The sequence below is a fragment of the Onychostruthus taczanowskii genome, unplaced genomic scaffold, assembly GCF_017590055.1.
Source record: "Onychostruthus taczanowskii isolate IOZ18803 unplaced genomic scaffold, ASM1759005v1 scaffold4, whole genome shotgun sequence".
NCBI classification, from domain to species: Eukaryota; Metazoa; Chordata; class Aves; order Passeriformes; family Passeridae; genus Onychostruthus; species Onychostruthus taczanowskii.
In genome coordinates this window covers 6438829-6456125 of record NW_024501459.1, presented here as the reverse complement: position 1 = coordinate 6456125, position 17297 = coordinate 6438829, and the positions used below count along the sequence as shown (strand labels likewise).

The 17297-nt window shown below is 41.5% G+C and overlaps 1 protein-coding gene across 1 annotated transcript in view; it reads right to left on the bottom strand.

Moving 5' to 3' along the window:
• NKAIN3 (sodium/potassium transporting ATPase interacting 3) overlaps positions 1-9188 on the bottom strand; it is a 335631-nt gene extending 326443 nt beyond the window's left edge. Inside the window, exon 1 of the mRNA XM_041412864.1 lies at positions 9135-9188. Within this exon, the coding sequence (XP_041268798.1) occupies positions 9135-9188 (54 nt within the window). The remainder of the gene's footprint in view (positions 1-9134) is intronic.
• Positions 9189-17297: the final 8109 nt, after the last annotated feature.

Here is a 17297-nt window from a genome sequence, read left to right as displayed (position 1 = left end):
GAAGCTGCACTTAATTGGGAGATTTATTGGGGGGTTTGGTATTGTTTTGTTTTGTTTTGTTTTCTAGACTGACACAGATTTATGATGTGTACTCATTTGCACTGTGGCTTGTGCTGAGCTTCACTTGCACACTCCTAAGCTCCAGGAGCACTTTGCTCACCGGAGATTCCAGGAACTGCCAACAGGGCAGTGAAGTTGCAGCATTCCCAGGACAACACAGAGTATTCAAGGCTCAACCAAAGGCGAAAACTAGAGCTGGATGAGAAACATGCCAGTCATTCCAATCTCCCTACAAAACATGATCATCATCATATGATTTTGTTCCCCTGGAATTTTTTATTCAAAGGGTCTGACACTAACACAGTAACTTTACAACAGAATAGTGAGAAACTGGCACAGAAGCAGCAGTATGTTAGAAAAGATAAATAAAAATCTTTTCCTTAAGATCTCATTTTCAGTGAAACCTTAGGCAGGAATTCCTCCCACACACAGAGAAAACTTTCATCTCTCTGATAAAGAGGGCTTCCACATCCCACTTTTTTTACACTCATCTAAATACACCTTTCTATCCTTTTCATCCCATGCTCCCACAATCTCCTTAAGTATAAAAGCATTTCAGGATCTTCCTGCTCATGCTTCATCTCCTAAGTACTATTCTACTTTGCTGTATCAGTAGTTCCTTTGGTGTGTGTCAAAATCCTCCTCAGAGAATTCCACGGGGCTCATTGTCAAGCATATACCCTTTATATATATTTATACTTACTCTCAGCCAAACAAAACTTCTGTACTGGTGAAATTGAACAAAAAAAAAAAAAAAAAAGAGAGACTTGTGAAGAGACCTGTGGAAGAACTTCAATTTTATTTCTTTGCAGCATTCACTTCTGTAAGGGATATTTTTCTGACTGAAACTGGCTGTTGTATTAAGTAGAAAATTTTCCTTTTTCCTTTTATTTTACTGTACTACTGGCATTCACCAGGTGGAAGGGGTTCACTGCTGCCTCTGCTTGAACCTACCATTATAAAAAGCCTATATGTAAAAGAATGACTTTCAGCAACTTTAATGAGAGCTGTAGGGCATTCAGCAACTTGTAAGAACAAATCCCAACTCACCACAGCATTAAAAAATCCATCTGAGTTGAGATTACATGCAAGATAGGGCTGTGTTTGAAGAAAGACAAGATGATAAGGAAGTATAGTAAAAAGTAAAAGGCCTAAAATAAAATCTTTTACTACCATTTCATTACCAGGGTCTTAAGCACTCTGTGTGTTCCTGAGATCAGAGTACAGTGATAATGCCACCCACCACTGTCCTTTACAGACCTACCAAAGGCACAGATCCATAGCAAGACTACAAAGATTTCACTGGTCACACATAGAAGAAAAAAAAATAGCCCCTGACACAGCAAAACCTGTCACAGTGCTGCTGGCACGGCTGTGTCAAGGAATTGCAAGTCTCAGTCAGCGTAGGAGTGTCTGATCCAAAACCTGCTGGCATTCCCTTTAGGAAGGTATGCACTAACTGCTCATGAGAGATGAGAAGAAAACTGTTTCATCTTGGACAGAACTGAGCAGCTTCAAGATTCAAAGTGAGACACTTTCCATTTGCTACTGCCCAAATTTTGTTTTCAAGACAAATAAAAAGCAGTAAGAAATGTGATTTCTGACCAATAAAAACAGATTAAATTTACACAAAAACAATGCAACTAACATTATTTTTCATTTTAATTTGATGTCAGTTATAAAGCTTACAAAGATATCATGTCTAGTATGAGCTAAGGCAGCGGTGCAAACTTCATTGCACTATCATGCTAGCACCCCTCATCAGCTGATCTGAAGGAAACTTTGGCAAAACCATCATTTTGGTCTTCAGGGTACCATGCCCAACAACCTTCACCTTTCTTATATAACATAAAAGGTGGAAATATTAAAATGACATTTTTATACTGAGACTATAGCAAGACCAGTATAATTTAATATAAGCATTTCATAATGACATTTGCCCTCGTCTAACCTGCAGTGAATTTCAAAATGTGACCTAGAGGTGAAAAACTCTGTATCATGTTATCAGTTTCCTGAGCCACACAGTCACTTAATACTGCTCCTTTGTATTAGTCATCTGGAACCAAAAATATGCAGTTCACTTCCCTTTACAGAGAGATGTAACAGGATTTTGCCCCAAAATGACTGCTTAGCAATTAATTACAAGACTGGCTGAATTAATGAAATATATTTTGCTTCAGTATTAATGAGTTCAAAAGATATGATATACTACATTGTATCACAGCATTGTTACTTATGAAATAATAAATCTCAAGGCAATCACAGGTACTTCTCATTTACTTAAACACTGAACTTTGACACTAAGTGATACAACAGAATACTAGAATTGTTATTGCCATATCAAGCCTATTTCCACTGCATTATAAACACAACAAATTAGGAAACTAATTATTTCAAAATAATTTAAATTACTATGTATTTTAAATAACCTCCTAACAGAGAATTGAAGAACTTTATTCCTTATGCTCTGGTAAGATCAGATAACCACAGGATAACCTAAGTTGCAAGAAGTCTTTAGAGGTCATCTGGTAAAACCTTTATTCATAGCAGGGCCAATTTTGACATCAGAAAAACTTCACTTAGATTAGGTTTTTGAGAGCTGTAATTAGCTCAATTTGAGTTTCTTCAAGCATGGAGTTTCCAAAACTGCTTTCAAAAACATGATCCAATAATCCCACTATGACATTTTTTCTAGTATTCTATCAGAATTTCCCCCATGTTGCATCCTGGATCCTTTGCCTCTCGGCTTCAACAAGCACATCCAAGAAGTGATCATCTTAGCAAGTATGGAAAGCATTAATTTACTCCAGTTCTAATCAAGTGAAGTACAAAACCTCCATTCACTTTTCTTGTACAGTATCAGGGCCAGTGATTGATGTGACTGGTTTGACTCTCTCTTTGGTCATCTAATCAATTAAATTCATGTCACAGAGGGGCCAAAATGCAACACTTTTACCTGAAAAATTAAGAGATGGTGATTTTATTACTTATTTGTAAATTTACCAAATTGGTCCTAAAACTAAAAGGGCCTCTATGTACCTATAAGATCCAAGTCAGATACAGATTGAAAACATGAGCTAAGATTAACTAGTCTTACAAGTCTTTATTTCAGATCCAAACTTCACAAAATTGGCAATATTTAAACACCACCTAAACAACTGCAAGTGCAATCAATTCCATATGATCTCCAAAAATAAACCTACTAAGTATTCAAGTTCTGCAAGTCCTACCTAAATTCCATTTAGATCAAACAAGACTATCCTGAATTCCAATGACTTTCCAAACCACAATATTTGTTTCTTAGTCCCAGGAATAGTAGAATGTAGCAGATCTTGAAATAGAAGCAGATCAGCAGCATATCTGAATGTTCTTAAAATAACTATTTACAAAACTTTCTGGTCTTACAGACAGGAAGAGCAGCTATATAATTCACAATTTTCAGTGTATTAATTGTCATTATTATCACTGAAATGTTAACTCCTTCACTTCATCACTATAAATATATTCATTAAATATTTATATTACAATTTACCATCCCTCAGCCATAGAGCAGCCAGGAATTGTAGAAAAATAGCCTGCTGTGGTGGATGGAGTCTAAAACTAAGCAAGAGCCGCATGATTCTTTTCACAAATTTACCCAGTTCAGAAATTTCAGAGGGCTCTGAAAGTTCATGTTTCCTCAAGTTTTGAATTTCTAACTTTGGAACAGTGCACAGAGGCAGTCTTACATGCAGCTTCGACAGGAGGGGATTTCACTTCTCAAGCTGAATTTGTAGTGCATGGAGAGGTTAAATCCTACAGTGTTGATGAGCTCAGAATGTGTGTTTTAGTAAGAGATAACTCCCAATCATTTTGAAAAATAAAACAAAAACAAAAAGTGGAAAACAGCGTTAGTTTTTACTCTCTTGCTCCTGATGAGAGAAATCCTAAAACGTATATAATACCATATATATTTCTGGATTGCAAATATTTAATTCAAGTAGTTCCACTGGGTGCAGTGTATTACTTCCAATGTTAAGGTTAAATGCAACTATACACCCACATCACACGTGTATCAGCCTCTTAGGTATAGCCACCAGCAATGGTTGCATGTTTTGGGAACGTCATATGAGTTATCAGGGGAAAACACCATTCCCACCTCAGCTGTTATAACAGAAAGTGCAACATCTGCAACCAGGGCATTGTTCAGTGCTAAAAGCCCAAGCTTTCTCCACCCTTGCCAGTACAATAGGCACTCCCTCAACTTCCTCCTCTTTTATCAGTGGACAGATGCTTCATCTCCAGATCAATGGGCTGGTGATTCTTTTATCAACATAAAAAGTGAAGCAATTTATTGGTTCAAAGATTTTACTTTCTCAGATTTATCAATTCCCTTGAATCCCTGAGCTCTTAACTGAAAAACTGGTATCTGTCAGTTCTAACATACAAGCATCAAGAGTCAAAGTCATAAAGTTAGAGTATCCAGCTCTATAAAGTATTTAAAAATGAGATGAAAATCTATGCATGATACATACATATATCACTTCCCCCACGTAACTGCTAAAATTCTATGATGTCCAGCAACAAATGATGAAACAGTATTGTTCATTCTAATGAATACAGTCTCAACTCCAAACATAAGGATTTACATACATCACTACAATTAATGTAAAGTAATAGCAACCATAAATATAAATCTTCTGAATATTGAAAGGGATTAGGTTGTTAAAATGACCGACTGCACTTCCCAAACAAACACTAGTCAAAACATTAGTACATAGAAGTTGTGTTTCCACTGGAATAATTTTTCCGTGTGGCCTGCTGACACTTTCATTATTTGGAAAATAACAGGTTAAGTAGGGAACAGCCTATTTTACACTAGCTATAACTGGATAAACCATACACTTCCAAATCAGGACCTACAGAATGAACACAGTGCAGAGGAGCCCAAGGATAAACACATGAAATGAGACTGTCAAAGTCATGAAGGGACTTAGTTATACACTTTCCATCAACCATCCCTTCACTTTGAAAATCCCATTCACCATCCCTGCATTTAGAGATCTTTGTGTTTGTTTATCTACATATTTCTACATCCCAAAAACTTCCACTTATTGTAAGTGTTGAAACAACATTATCCTGCAAAGGCAGTTTCTCAGAAATGCATTTTCAAAGCAGCATGAAGGTTTTCACTGTGTGACATTTATTAACACCAATTGGATTCACACAGCTAAATCTTGCTGCAATTCATTGTCAATTTACCCCTTCCAGAATTTAATACTTTTTGAATTTGTTTTATTTGCCAAACATTTTCATCTTTCAGTGTTTTATGGCATGATGTCTGCAATAGCACAGGCACAATCTCTGCCAGCTGGTTTAATTTTCTAGTACAGACAAGGCCAATGTCTCAGACTTCTAGTGGCATCAGTAAGAATTATGGCTGTAATCCAAAGGATTTATATATCCTTATGACATATTTTTCCAATGTATACATAGCTCCTAATAATCCTAATGACATATTTATGCACAAAAAGGTACACATATACTTCATTGTTCTTTGCTCAGACACCTTTAGCAATGGCATATGGCAATGCTTCAGTCAGGAAGAGCAAAACAGTGAAAGATCAAGGAGGGGCAGTGGGGCAAGGTACAGTTCTCCTTACACAAAATTTCCTTGGTTTCCAGAAGCAGAATCCACCTGAAGGGATACAATAAAACTCTGAAAGTGATGAAGAACTTTTTCTGAACTTGTGCCACCTACACTTCCATCTCAATGATTTTTTTCCATGATTTTTTTCTATATTACACATAATGATATGGATTCCCATTTACAAATGAAGTTGTTATTATTAAATGATAGAAGACTATTTACAGACTGTCCTTAGGATTACTGAATGAAATATTTAAATGTGTTCACTATAAAAAAGGACAAGGTGCCAGCCAAAAACCAATCCACTTTTGTGGATTAAAGCATAACTGAAAATCATTATTATTGCCATTTTATGTTAAAAATTCCCTAACAAACAGCACTGAAAATTACACGCAAATCTTCTTGCAGTTAACACACTTAATGGGTTAACATTAGAGAAATGATATTTTACTCACAGTAATGCAATAACAGTTTTCCTCTTCACTTTTGCCTCGACTGTTTATATGTTGCTGGGATAAAGAAGGCAACAGTCAGAGAAGACTAAAGTTTTAAAGAATTAAGAAACTTTGCCTTAAGGACACTGAACATGCATTCTTCTTTAGAACAATAAGCAAATCTTATTTATGCACATGTCTCCAGGGATTTGGCTTTTTTACTTTCCCTCTTATGCAGAAGAGAATCTACGTAGTACACACATGCTATGAAAAGTGTTGCCAACTCTATTTAGTTAGATACTTATTTCTCAGGTAATATCTAAAGGTTAATCCTAAGGCAATGCCAGAGCTGTTGCACTTCTTGGACATAACCAGAACACAACCAACGTAAACAATTTATTTTTTTAAATATGTGCCCATATGTTTCCTTTTTAAAGTTTTCCCTCAAGTCATATAAATCACCAGTACTTCTGAAATTCTACAAGTTAGCACTACAAGTGCTTGGATTTTGCAAGATTTAACCTCAATATTGCCTACAATCACTAATATCTCTTTCACCCCTCCATAAGTGGATGCAAAGTAAAATACATCTCAATGAGAGTAATGTCCAGGGATGCAGTTTTGCTGCATTTGTTTTATATTCATCACCTATAAGATATCAGAAAAAGATTTAAACTCTCTGTGGTGACTGAGATCATGGACAGCATCTGAGCTTTAATAAAGTTCATGTGTTATGGTTCAGGAATTATACTCCCCAATTTAGTTCTCCCACTGATACTTCCCCAGATCATGCTGCCACTCTCTCCTCCCTCACACCCTCTCCCATCCCCCTACAGGTGCCTGGAGAGGAGAATTGGAGGCACAAAAAGCAAATATGGGCTGAGAGAAGAACAATTTACTGGAAACAGCAATGAGATAAGTAAAGGAACAGTAACATCAACAATATTGATAACAAAAGTGTGCTGAAGAGAGAATGATTCACATGAAAAATGCTCACCCCCAGCCATGCAGACCACAGCCATGCAGGCAAGCTCCCCCTGGCTTGGAACCAGGGTCACCCCACCGGTCTCTCCAACTTGGGACTGGTGCCACACTACCCCAAACAGAAGGAGCCCATTCTCCCTGGAAGAGAGTCATTTTCCTCCACCCTTGGCAATGATGTGAGGTAGTACAGGATAACTTCCAGGTCCTAGCTATGTCCCCTTCAGACTACTGCAAAAAAAATTAATCCAGTCTTGGTTGGAACCAGGACGTAGTATCTACTAGATTACTTCTTGAATATAAAGAAAGACTTCTATTTATAAATGAAAATAAATTAAAATGACAGCATTTTGCTATACTGATATTTATCAGCACCTGAAAGACGTAGATATGACAGTGGAACCCTATAAAACATGTAAGAAGAGCAGAAAAAACTATGCATTGAAGTGATTTTTGAAAGTTGTTATATCATCTGATAAGTCTTTTGTAAAACATGACTCTTTCCTGAAAGACTTTTCATGCATTTCTCTACAGATTATGGTGGCCATTCACACTTTACTTCAATTTTTATAGACTCCCAGTAATTCCACAGAATAGTAAATACAGTTATTATAACCCTCATAACTGGCAAAGAGATATATTTGAAGAAATAGGGTTTGTTTCCCCTCCCACATGCATGATGTAAATCAGGAGCAATTCTGCTGCAGTCGTTAGCACAAAACTGATACAAAACAAGAAATAAAAAATAACGGCAACGTATACAGAGCACTTTCCTTACACTAAGAGTGCAAATCATATGCCTCCTCTGTTTCTGGGCAAGGTTCTGCCATTGAGTTACTTATACCACACTAAGTCCATCACTCTATTCACATGTGAATAAGGTCCAGGCTCACACTGGAAACAATGGAGACACACCAGTTTACACAGGCTAAGAAACTGGCACAAAGCCTTGAAACTGAAAGGAGATTTTCAAATAAACGCAAGATGTACAATTACTTCTGGAGTATTACCTCTGAAACAGAAGTGATTTCAAAGTGCTGTAAGGGAAAAATAGATCGCAAAGGATTACGAATACAAACAAACAACTCTCCCCCGCCCCCCCCCCACTAAATTCATCCCACTTTTCTTCTTTACAGACACACACACAAGGAACTCCACTCATTTTAAGAGAGATCATGTGGCAAAATTATGACATTGAGTTACTAGAAAATAGAAAAATCTTTTAAAACACTCTTGGGACCAGGGACTACCGTTAAGGGGAGAGCGTTATTTTATTATCCTGCTAATGAGCCAGATGAAGGATTATTGTTGTTTGGCGGTGATTTATCTCAACAACTCTCTTCTCTAAAATAAATACGCCAACTCCACTAAACAAAGCGAAGAAGCGGCACCGTTCTGTTGTTTCAAATCCACGCTGAGGAATACTTAAGCAGGGGAAAGGAACCCCAAGAAAAGTCACGGGAGAGGGCCGGCACACGCCGCTTTTACACAGGTTAAGAAAAACAGAAAAAGAAAGAGGCGGCGATCCCGATCCCCGCATCTTCCCACGGCGCCGGCAGCGCCCAGCAGTGTCCGGCCGCACGGCCGACCCGCGGGCACTGACCGGGGGCACCGCCAGCCTCATTCTTCCCCTCGGCCTCTACTTTGAGCAGACGGGGAGAGCCCCTGCCCGGAACCAGCGGGGACTGACACCTTCTCGAAGCGACACCAGGGCGGGGGAGCCGCTCTCCCTCAGGCAGGGAGCGCTGACAGCCGCCCGGGCTGGGGCGCGGCGGCACCCGCCTCAGGTCGCCGGTCCTCTCCGTCCCCCAGCCACGGGGCCGCTCTGGTCCCACGCCGCGTCGCGCCGCGAAACTTACGGGTCGGGGCGCGGGGGCGCGGGGCGGGCGCGCCGTCGGGGCGGCGGGAGCGGACAGCTCCGCGGCCGGGCCAGCGCCGCTCCGCGCCCCCGGCGGCCGTGCCCGGGGCGGGGGAGACAGCGCCCGTCCCTGCCCACCCCCCGCGAAGCCGAAGCGTGCCCCGGCACTCACCAGCTGCAGCGAGCAGAGGAAGATCAGCGTGCAGCGCCCCGTGCAGCAGCCCATGGTGGCAGCCGGAGAGCCGCCGCCGCTGCTCCGCTTCTTCCCTCCCGCACTGGCGCGGCCCCGGAGGCGAGCCTGGGGCTCACCGCATCCGGACGGAGCGGCCGGGCGTGCGTGTATCCCCCGCCTCCTGCTGCCTCGCTCCTTTGTGGAGGGGCTTCTCTTCGGCGGCGGGAAGTAGCGCGGAAAGGTCGGCGCGGCCCCAGGGCTGGGAGCCGGCGGCAGCGGAGGGCTCTGCCCGGGTCTGGCTCTGGGGAAGGGGCAGCGGCCGGGGGTGGGCGTTCGCGGACCGGGGCGGCGGGGGGCGCGGGTGGGCGTGCGAGGGAGGGCGGGAGCTGTGCGAGGTGTGAACGGGAGAGGAGCGGGGGCGGCGGCGGGCTTTCCTCAGGCGCCGTGCCGGGGGTCCCCGGGCGGGCAGTTTGCAGGGATTTTGGAGGCTTCCAGAGCAGGCTGTGCTTGAGGGGAACTTGGCGGAAGCGGCAGGGGGCTGTGCGGGCAGCGGCGGCCGCGGCAGCCCGGCGTGGGCCGCTTGTTGCGGGCGCCCGGGGAAAGTTCAAGGGACTCGGGCGGCCGAGGCGGGGAGGGGCGGGAGCGGCGGCCGCCGAGCGGCGGGGCGGGCCCGGAGCAGCCCGGCCGTGTGGTGGCCGGGGCAGCTCAGGGGCGGTCGCGGGCCATTGTTCGCCGCCCGCGGTGTGCCGGGGTCGGAGCGGGCTCCGGCGGCAGGGGAAGCAGCCAGGACCCCGCTCCTCAGGGAGTCGCTCTGGCAGCGGCTGGGTGCCCCCTGTTAGCGGGAGCCGGGCGGTGCCCGGTGCGCCTGTTCCCGTCCCGCCGCCCCAGCCGCGGGCTGCGGGTCTCTCGGGCTGCTCGATCCCCGCCTTGTCCGCGCACCAGCCGTGCTGGGGGAAGGGGTTTCCCTTCCTGGCAGCGCCATTGTGCCAGGAGAGCCCGGCAGCTCCTGCTGTCCCTCGCGGGTGTGAGCTGGGAATGGGCTCCGGGGAGAGGGACTCGGCTCCGGCAGTCACCGCACCTGGCAATGGTAAATCTTAGAGTGGTTTAGGTTGGAAAAGATCTAAGATCGTCAAGTCCAAGCGTTAATCCAGCACTGCCAAGTCCATAGCGTACAAAGAGACAGATGAACAAACAGTGCTCTCCAGGGGCCTCTCCAGGGGCAGTTGGGGGAAACAGGATCGGTGGAGATACTACGATCCCTACATCTATATATGTGGTTTGGTCATAGACAAGTAATCTTCTGGAGCGGAATAATAAATCCGAATATACCCACCGTCTCTTAAAAATACGGCGTGGGGATGATGTGCGGATGAAGTGCTGGCTACCTTCTTTTTTCCCCTCTCCAACAAAGTATAGGTAAACTAGATTATTTTTTACCAGACAGCACTTTCCTACACTACAGCCTGTTACCAGCTGCTGTTCCACAATACAGAGACTTCTGCCACAAAACACTGAAGCTTGCCCTGGGGGAAAAAAAAAAAAAAAAAAAAAAGCAAACAACAACAAACCCAAAATGCAAAACCAAAACCCTATCTTCTACAAGGCATTTTAGTGAGTTGTCTGATTAATGTGTCTGTGAAATACACAGTATTGTATCCCCCAACTGCATACAGCTCTTCATTTGTATATTAAATAGTTGTGACAGTAATCAAATAACTACAAGACTACTGTAAAACAGTATTGTGTCAGATTAGATTTGGAAATTTGTGTTTTTCTACCCTTTTCTTTCACCCTTTTAAGCAGGTAAACATTAAGACAGTTTTAAATACCAAACCAAAGAAGCAAAAGGAAGACAAGTAATAATCAGACTCTGCTCATCCAGGATGTGTATTTGACTAGGTATGTATTTGAGGAGCACAAAATACAACCCACATTGCACAGTATACAAAACGTTAATAAAACCACCTGAGATTTATATTTCTATGTATGGCCTTTAAGACAAAATTCTACCTGGGGCTGAAGTTTACTAAAGTTACATGTTCTGAGAACATATATATTTTGAAGGATGAATACCTGAAGATATGAAAACAAACTGAAAAGATGATAGTTACCAAAAACACAGCGTGCCAGGCTCTGTGAGCTGGTAAATTTTATGGATAATTGGTTTTCTATAGAGAAGACTTAGAGGAAGCATCATCTTTCTAGCCTTCACTGAAGTATTTAGTAGACTACAAAATCTTTTTAGTAAACCAACTAATACAGAGATTAATAATAAGAATGACAGGATGGGTAAGGAACCAGTTCAATGAAATGCCAAGAGCTAGTGCTAAAGAGAATTTACTTGTACTCACCATATTCAGGCCCTGCTTTAACATCAACAGCATGAGCTCCATAACTTTCCTTTATTTCTCCCCAAGAATAGTGCTCTTCTGAGAAGCAGCTAAATCTTATGGAATTCGGGGTGGGGAATGTGATAGTTTTGGCTGCAATAAAGTTAATTTTCTTCACAGTAGCTGCTATGTGACTGTGTTCTGGATTTGCACTGATACAGGGTTGATAATTCAGGGGCATTTTAGTCACCTCAGAGCAGGGTTCACAGACCATCAAGGCCTTTTTGTTCTCACCTCTTACCACCAACAAGGAGCATGGGTGTGCACAAGGAGTTGGGAGGGGACACAGCTGGGACAGCTGACCACAGTGATATTCCACACCATATGACATCATGCTTAGCATATAGTGCTAGGGGAAAAAGGAAGAGGGGGACATTTGAGGTGATATAACTTGTCTTCTTCCCAAGTCACTGGAACACATGACAAGGCTCGGCTTTCCTGGGGATGGCTGAACACCTGTCTGACCATGGGAAATAGTCAATGAATTCCTATTCATGCTTTGCTTGAATGAATGGCTTTTGCTTTCCCTATTAAACTGTGTTTATCTTAACCCCTGGGTTTTCTCACTTTTACTCTCTGAATCTCTCCCCTATCACATCAGGGAAGGGTGGGGGAAGAGTGAGTACCTGCACGAGGCTGCATTTTCAGCTGGGGTTAAATCACGACAAGTGAGAGTAAGTTTCTTAGAGGTTTGTTTTTCTCTTTGTTTTCCCATGTTCCTGAAGCATTTAGTGATTTATATCCTCTAGCTAGTCAAATCTCCCACCCCCAAAAAAAGGATAGTTGTGATAAGAATTATCCCTGAGTATAAAGTTTCACAAAGGAAAAAAATTACACAACAGAATGCTGTAGAACATGACATCCACAGGAGCACAAGCAACTAAAATAATAGAATAACATTGCACTGCAGCTGAAAGCCCTGGACAGTAGGAGAAGTACAGGAGAAAGAAGGAGGCTAAAACTGAAGTATGGTTATGAGAAAAAATAGGATTTCTGGAACATATCAGAGAATGCAATACAATGCAAGAATAAAATCATGTAGAAAGCAAATAAGAAGGACTGTATTTTACAGATTTTTCCACCCATGAATTGGGTATAGAAGCTGATAGTCAAGTAACCACAGAAAGTAATTTCCAGCTATATAATGAAGTCAGCCCTAATTCAGCACCATGCACGCCAAGTAGGTGAAAAAATTGTATAAGTTCTAAAGAGCCCTGTGGACTCTCTTAATGCCCAACAAGATGTGCTGTATGGATGCAAATTCAGTGCTCTTGAAAAGAAAGCATGTCCTCAAAAGCTTTATGATATGTCCATGTACACATGGCCATACCCTCACATAAGTTATGATTTCCTATGCTAAAGCTGTAATCGTAGGACATCAAAACTTGTGCTTCTTACCTGATTGCATTCAAAGCAGAAAACCAAGGTTGTTCACATTCACAGAAATACAGCGTCACAGATGGCAATAAGAGATAGTACAAGTATGTCATAGAGATTTCTAATTCCTATAGGTTTATGCCTTGTTAGGTTATAATCTTCAGATTCAAATCAGAATCAAAGTTAGGAAATCAAAGAGTCAAACTCAGGAAAATTTTCAGGTTGAAGAACTAAAACCATCAGTAAAAGATCTCGTATCAAGAGGAGGAAGTGAAATTCATAATATTTCACTGTCCTTTTCAGCTCTTTAATGGCATATACTATTTGTCTAATGAACATTTACTTGTCTGCCTTTCCTGGAGTTTTCCTCAGCCTGCATCAAATTTATCCTGTTATGGACCTGGCCTTAAGGAGGTGCATTTTGGTGACTCTCATTGGGCTCATTGGGCTAAAGTAATAATCGCAGATGACAGCAGAAACACTTCCTGCATAGTTTGACTTGTCCATTCTTCATCATGAATATTAGTTAAAGGAAATTAGTGATGAAAATAAGTAACAATGTCAAAGGATAATCCTAATCCTAGAAAGATTTGTGTATTTACTTAATTTTTAACACCAAGCATAGTCCTTTATGCCGTGCAGAGATTAGACAAATACATTTAGGGTCTGCAGAATCAGAGCTTAAGAACAGATTCTTGTGGCCTCAGATTTCACCTTTCCTTTTGGCATTTGATTCAGAAAGATTGAGAATCAGAAGCTTTGTAATTGCTTTTCAAACTTTCCCAGAATGAAGGAGGATACAGGGATCCAAGCACACCTCCATAAAGCTATCAACAGGTCACACTTCAGACAGACTTACAGTTATGATAGCTTAGAAAAACATTCCACCGTGTATTCCCCAAGGAGTCTTGAAATACTTCAAGCAAACAAGAAACCCCATGAAATTTAATATAGCTTTAAAGACAAATGAGGGTTTCAAGATATTATCAGTGTTTTTAGTAAATCCTATTTTCAATTTATCCTTCTGAAAGCAGATACACAATATAATGATCTAATTTTTCATTTCGATGTTAACACCTGCTGCTAGGAAACTGCATTCTTCATTAAAATGCAAGTACTTTATGGAATGAAAATATATGTTCATTGTGAATAGCTTAGCTTTTTTTTATTATTATTATTATTTTAAAGAAGTGTTTTAAATGATCAGGCTCAGTGTGGGAAACCATGGTGAGGTACAGACTCTCAGTGGCTAGGCAGGTCCATGGGGAAGGGAATGGGGACTGGTCAGTGTCAGAGACACTGACATCAGCCCAGGCTGGGGAGGCAAAGCTGTGGGGAGCTGTAGATCAGCCCTGCTGCTGAGGCAATGATGGGTCAGGGAGTGAGGGCCCTTTTTGGGCTGAGATGGGGTCCTGGGTTGTGGGCAGGATTGGGGGAGCCCAGGGGGTGGGCAGGAACAGGCAGGACTGATGGTACTTCTGAGACCCTGAGAGTATGAAAGCTGTTTTAAAAACAGGAGTGTTTGAAGTCCCTATAACTCATTCTGGTTTGTCAGTGATAGACTTCAGCTCAGCTTTGGGTTTGGTTTTTCTGTCTTTAGCTCTTCTTATCTTTTTTTAATTATTTTTTGATTTTGGTACAATGCATAATGCATGTCCCCATCGGTAGGAACAGAAAAACTGGAATAAAGCACAAGTTCTTTGCAACTGTCTCCCATATTAATTGCAGGAACCAAAAAACTGGTAAATTATACAGATCTAAATACATACCTTATATATATAAATATAAAGATATAAATGTTCTGGTCTCTTCACTGTCAATGACAAGACTTGAGGAAATGGCATGAAGCTGAGTCAGGGGAGATTTAAGTTGGATATCTGTGTGAAAAGATTATGCACAGATGGAGGGTGAGTAGTGGAACAGGCTCCCCAGAGAAGTGGTCACAGCACCAAGCCTAACAGAGTTCAAGAACTGTTTGGATAATCACTCAGGTGTGACTCTTCGGGTGTCTCATGCAGGGTCAGGATTTGGACTTGATGATCCCGACATTATAAGGCTTTCTTTTTTGCAGATAAGTATTCATTTTGAACCATTCCTTGTACATAAACATTGGTACAAGCTTCAATTTTAATATGGAAAAACTTTACAAGAAAAATGACATACATATTTATACAGAAAAGTCCTTCAAAATACAAAGCTGAATTTATATAATCTGAAATGGAGTATAGAATGGATTGTTTTTCTTTGCTCACTGGGGCTTTTGCGCTAGACTTGAAAAGATGGCACCATAAAGATACCAGCTGTGTTATTCACAACCAAGTATTTTAGATGCTAGGTTGGTCTGAAATACTTGTGACATTTGCTGCACTCAGGCTCTGCTCAGCTTTTGTGACCTGGTGAATGAGATTTTGGATCTGGGGATCAGTGATGAACCATCACAGGTCACAGCAGAGGTTTTGCCACAGTGGGAAATGTGGGCAGTACTTCCTGTTCTGGATCTGTTCAGAGCTCCCACTAAAGTCAGTGGGGGTTTGGGAAGCAATGAACGCATTGCTAAGGCCTGAATAGGGCCGGGAAGGTAGGCTGAGAGGCTTTTCCATGCAATTATTCTAAAGTTTCTGTTGTCGGCAGCATTTTTCTCTGAGTAATTCACACTCATTTCCCATCTATTTTCAGGCACTAAATGTCAGCTTTCAATAAGAAAGGCAAAGCTGACTTGCCCACTTCATTCTAAATAACAAAATTTACCTGAATTACAGTTATTATATTTGTAGTTAAAAAACCCTTCTTTTGTTATGATTATGAAGCAGAAATATTTTGCCTGAAGTTTTCTTTTTACATAAAGTGCAAGGCTGTTATTTGAACCAAGCCTCTGAACAGCGTCCATCTGAGGAGACACACCAGGGGAATTTTGTTTCAGGGAAACTGGACGTTGGCTGACTGTCAGTGGTAAAGACTGGAAAAGGTAATCTGTTTCATGACATCCTAGGATACTTGGAATGCATGGTAGGGGGGTGGGTCAGACCTTGGTGAGGTGGTGCCCTGCCCCCCATATCCCCCATGCACGCAGTGTCTGTCAATCATGGCACACTGGAGGCAGCCCCAGTTTTGCCTAGCCCAGTCTATGAATGGCCAAAAGACTGAAGTCCCTCCTGGGAGGAAGGCTCAAGATGAGCCAAAAAGGTTTAAGAAGGGTCACTACAAGGCAAGCACTTTGTCCTTTAACCCAACCTTCATCTTGGAGTTTCACATTACTGGAAGCAAGGAGTTGGTAGCTATATGCCTGTTTTTCTATATCTTTTCTGGTTTTCTGCCTTTCTTCTTCTTCCTCTGTCATTTCACAGAATGTAACATTAAATGGATTTTTGGGTTTTCATTGTTCAATGGGATAAGTCTATGCTGTGATAAGTGATATTATTGTAGCATTTACTCTTTTGCCAATGTTTTTTAACTGTCTATAGTTTGCCAGTAAGCTTTTGTGTATTTTTACTTTGAGAATATTGGGTTGGAACTTTCTCCTTTGCATCTACCCAAAGCAAAAGAACCTTGGTTTAGCCCTAGGTTTAGTTTGAGTGACTGGGGTGTAGCACTGACAGAATTTTTAACCCTCTGGAGCCAGCTGTACTCCTCAAAAGAAGGGTTAAGGACGTGTATACTCATCTGGCACAAATTTCTCTGACACCATTACTGCCAAGTGAAATGCAGTGATAGACCCAAGTGGAAGATATGGCTGCATAAAGCTGCCTTACCATTACAAAATGGGTAATACTCAGGGTAAACAACTCATGTCTTTTTGTGAAAAGCCATCAGACTAGTACTGGTAACAATGAATTCCTGTGTATATGACTTAATTGGTGGGTTTTTTTCTAGAAGTCTTTTCTGCTATGTTAATTTTTTTCCTTTCAGTGAGCTCACAGTATAAACAATAACTTTATAGGATGTAATTGTCTCTCCTTTCAGTTTTTCATCAGAACAAATTTCTGTTTGTTAAATCAGCCTGATTTCCTAATTAACACACAGATCTTATGTACACACTATTCACACACACAATAATACCACAATTATATTATATTAGCTTTTTAAGGGCTCATCTAATTTTATTCTATACATAATCCTTGAAAATTAGATTTGCATAAAGTAATTTAAAATAGATAGGGCAAACTAGAAGTATATAATTATGTGCAGCTCTGAAATAAATACATTTTCAGTTTTCAATTTCCATAGCTGAGTTCATAATTTAGTCCCTGAATATCTGAATTAATAATAAAATGACAGTATTCCCTGTACTTACACAGAATTTACAGACAGGGTCTCCTTTGTTATACTTAATGGATTACCTATGGGGTGAGTAAAACTTGATCCTCCTCTAGAAGCTGGAGGAAGGGGAGAAGCTGAG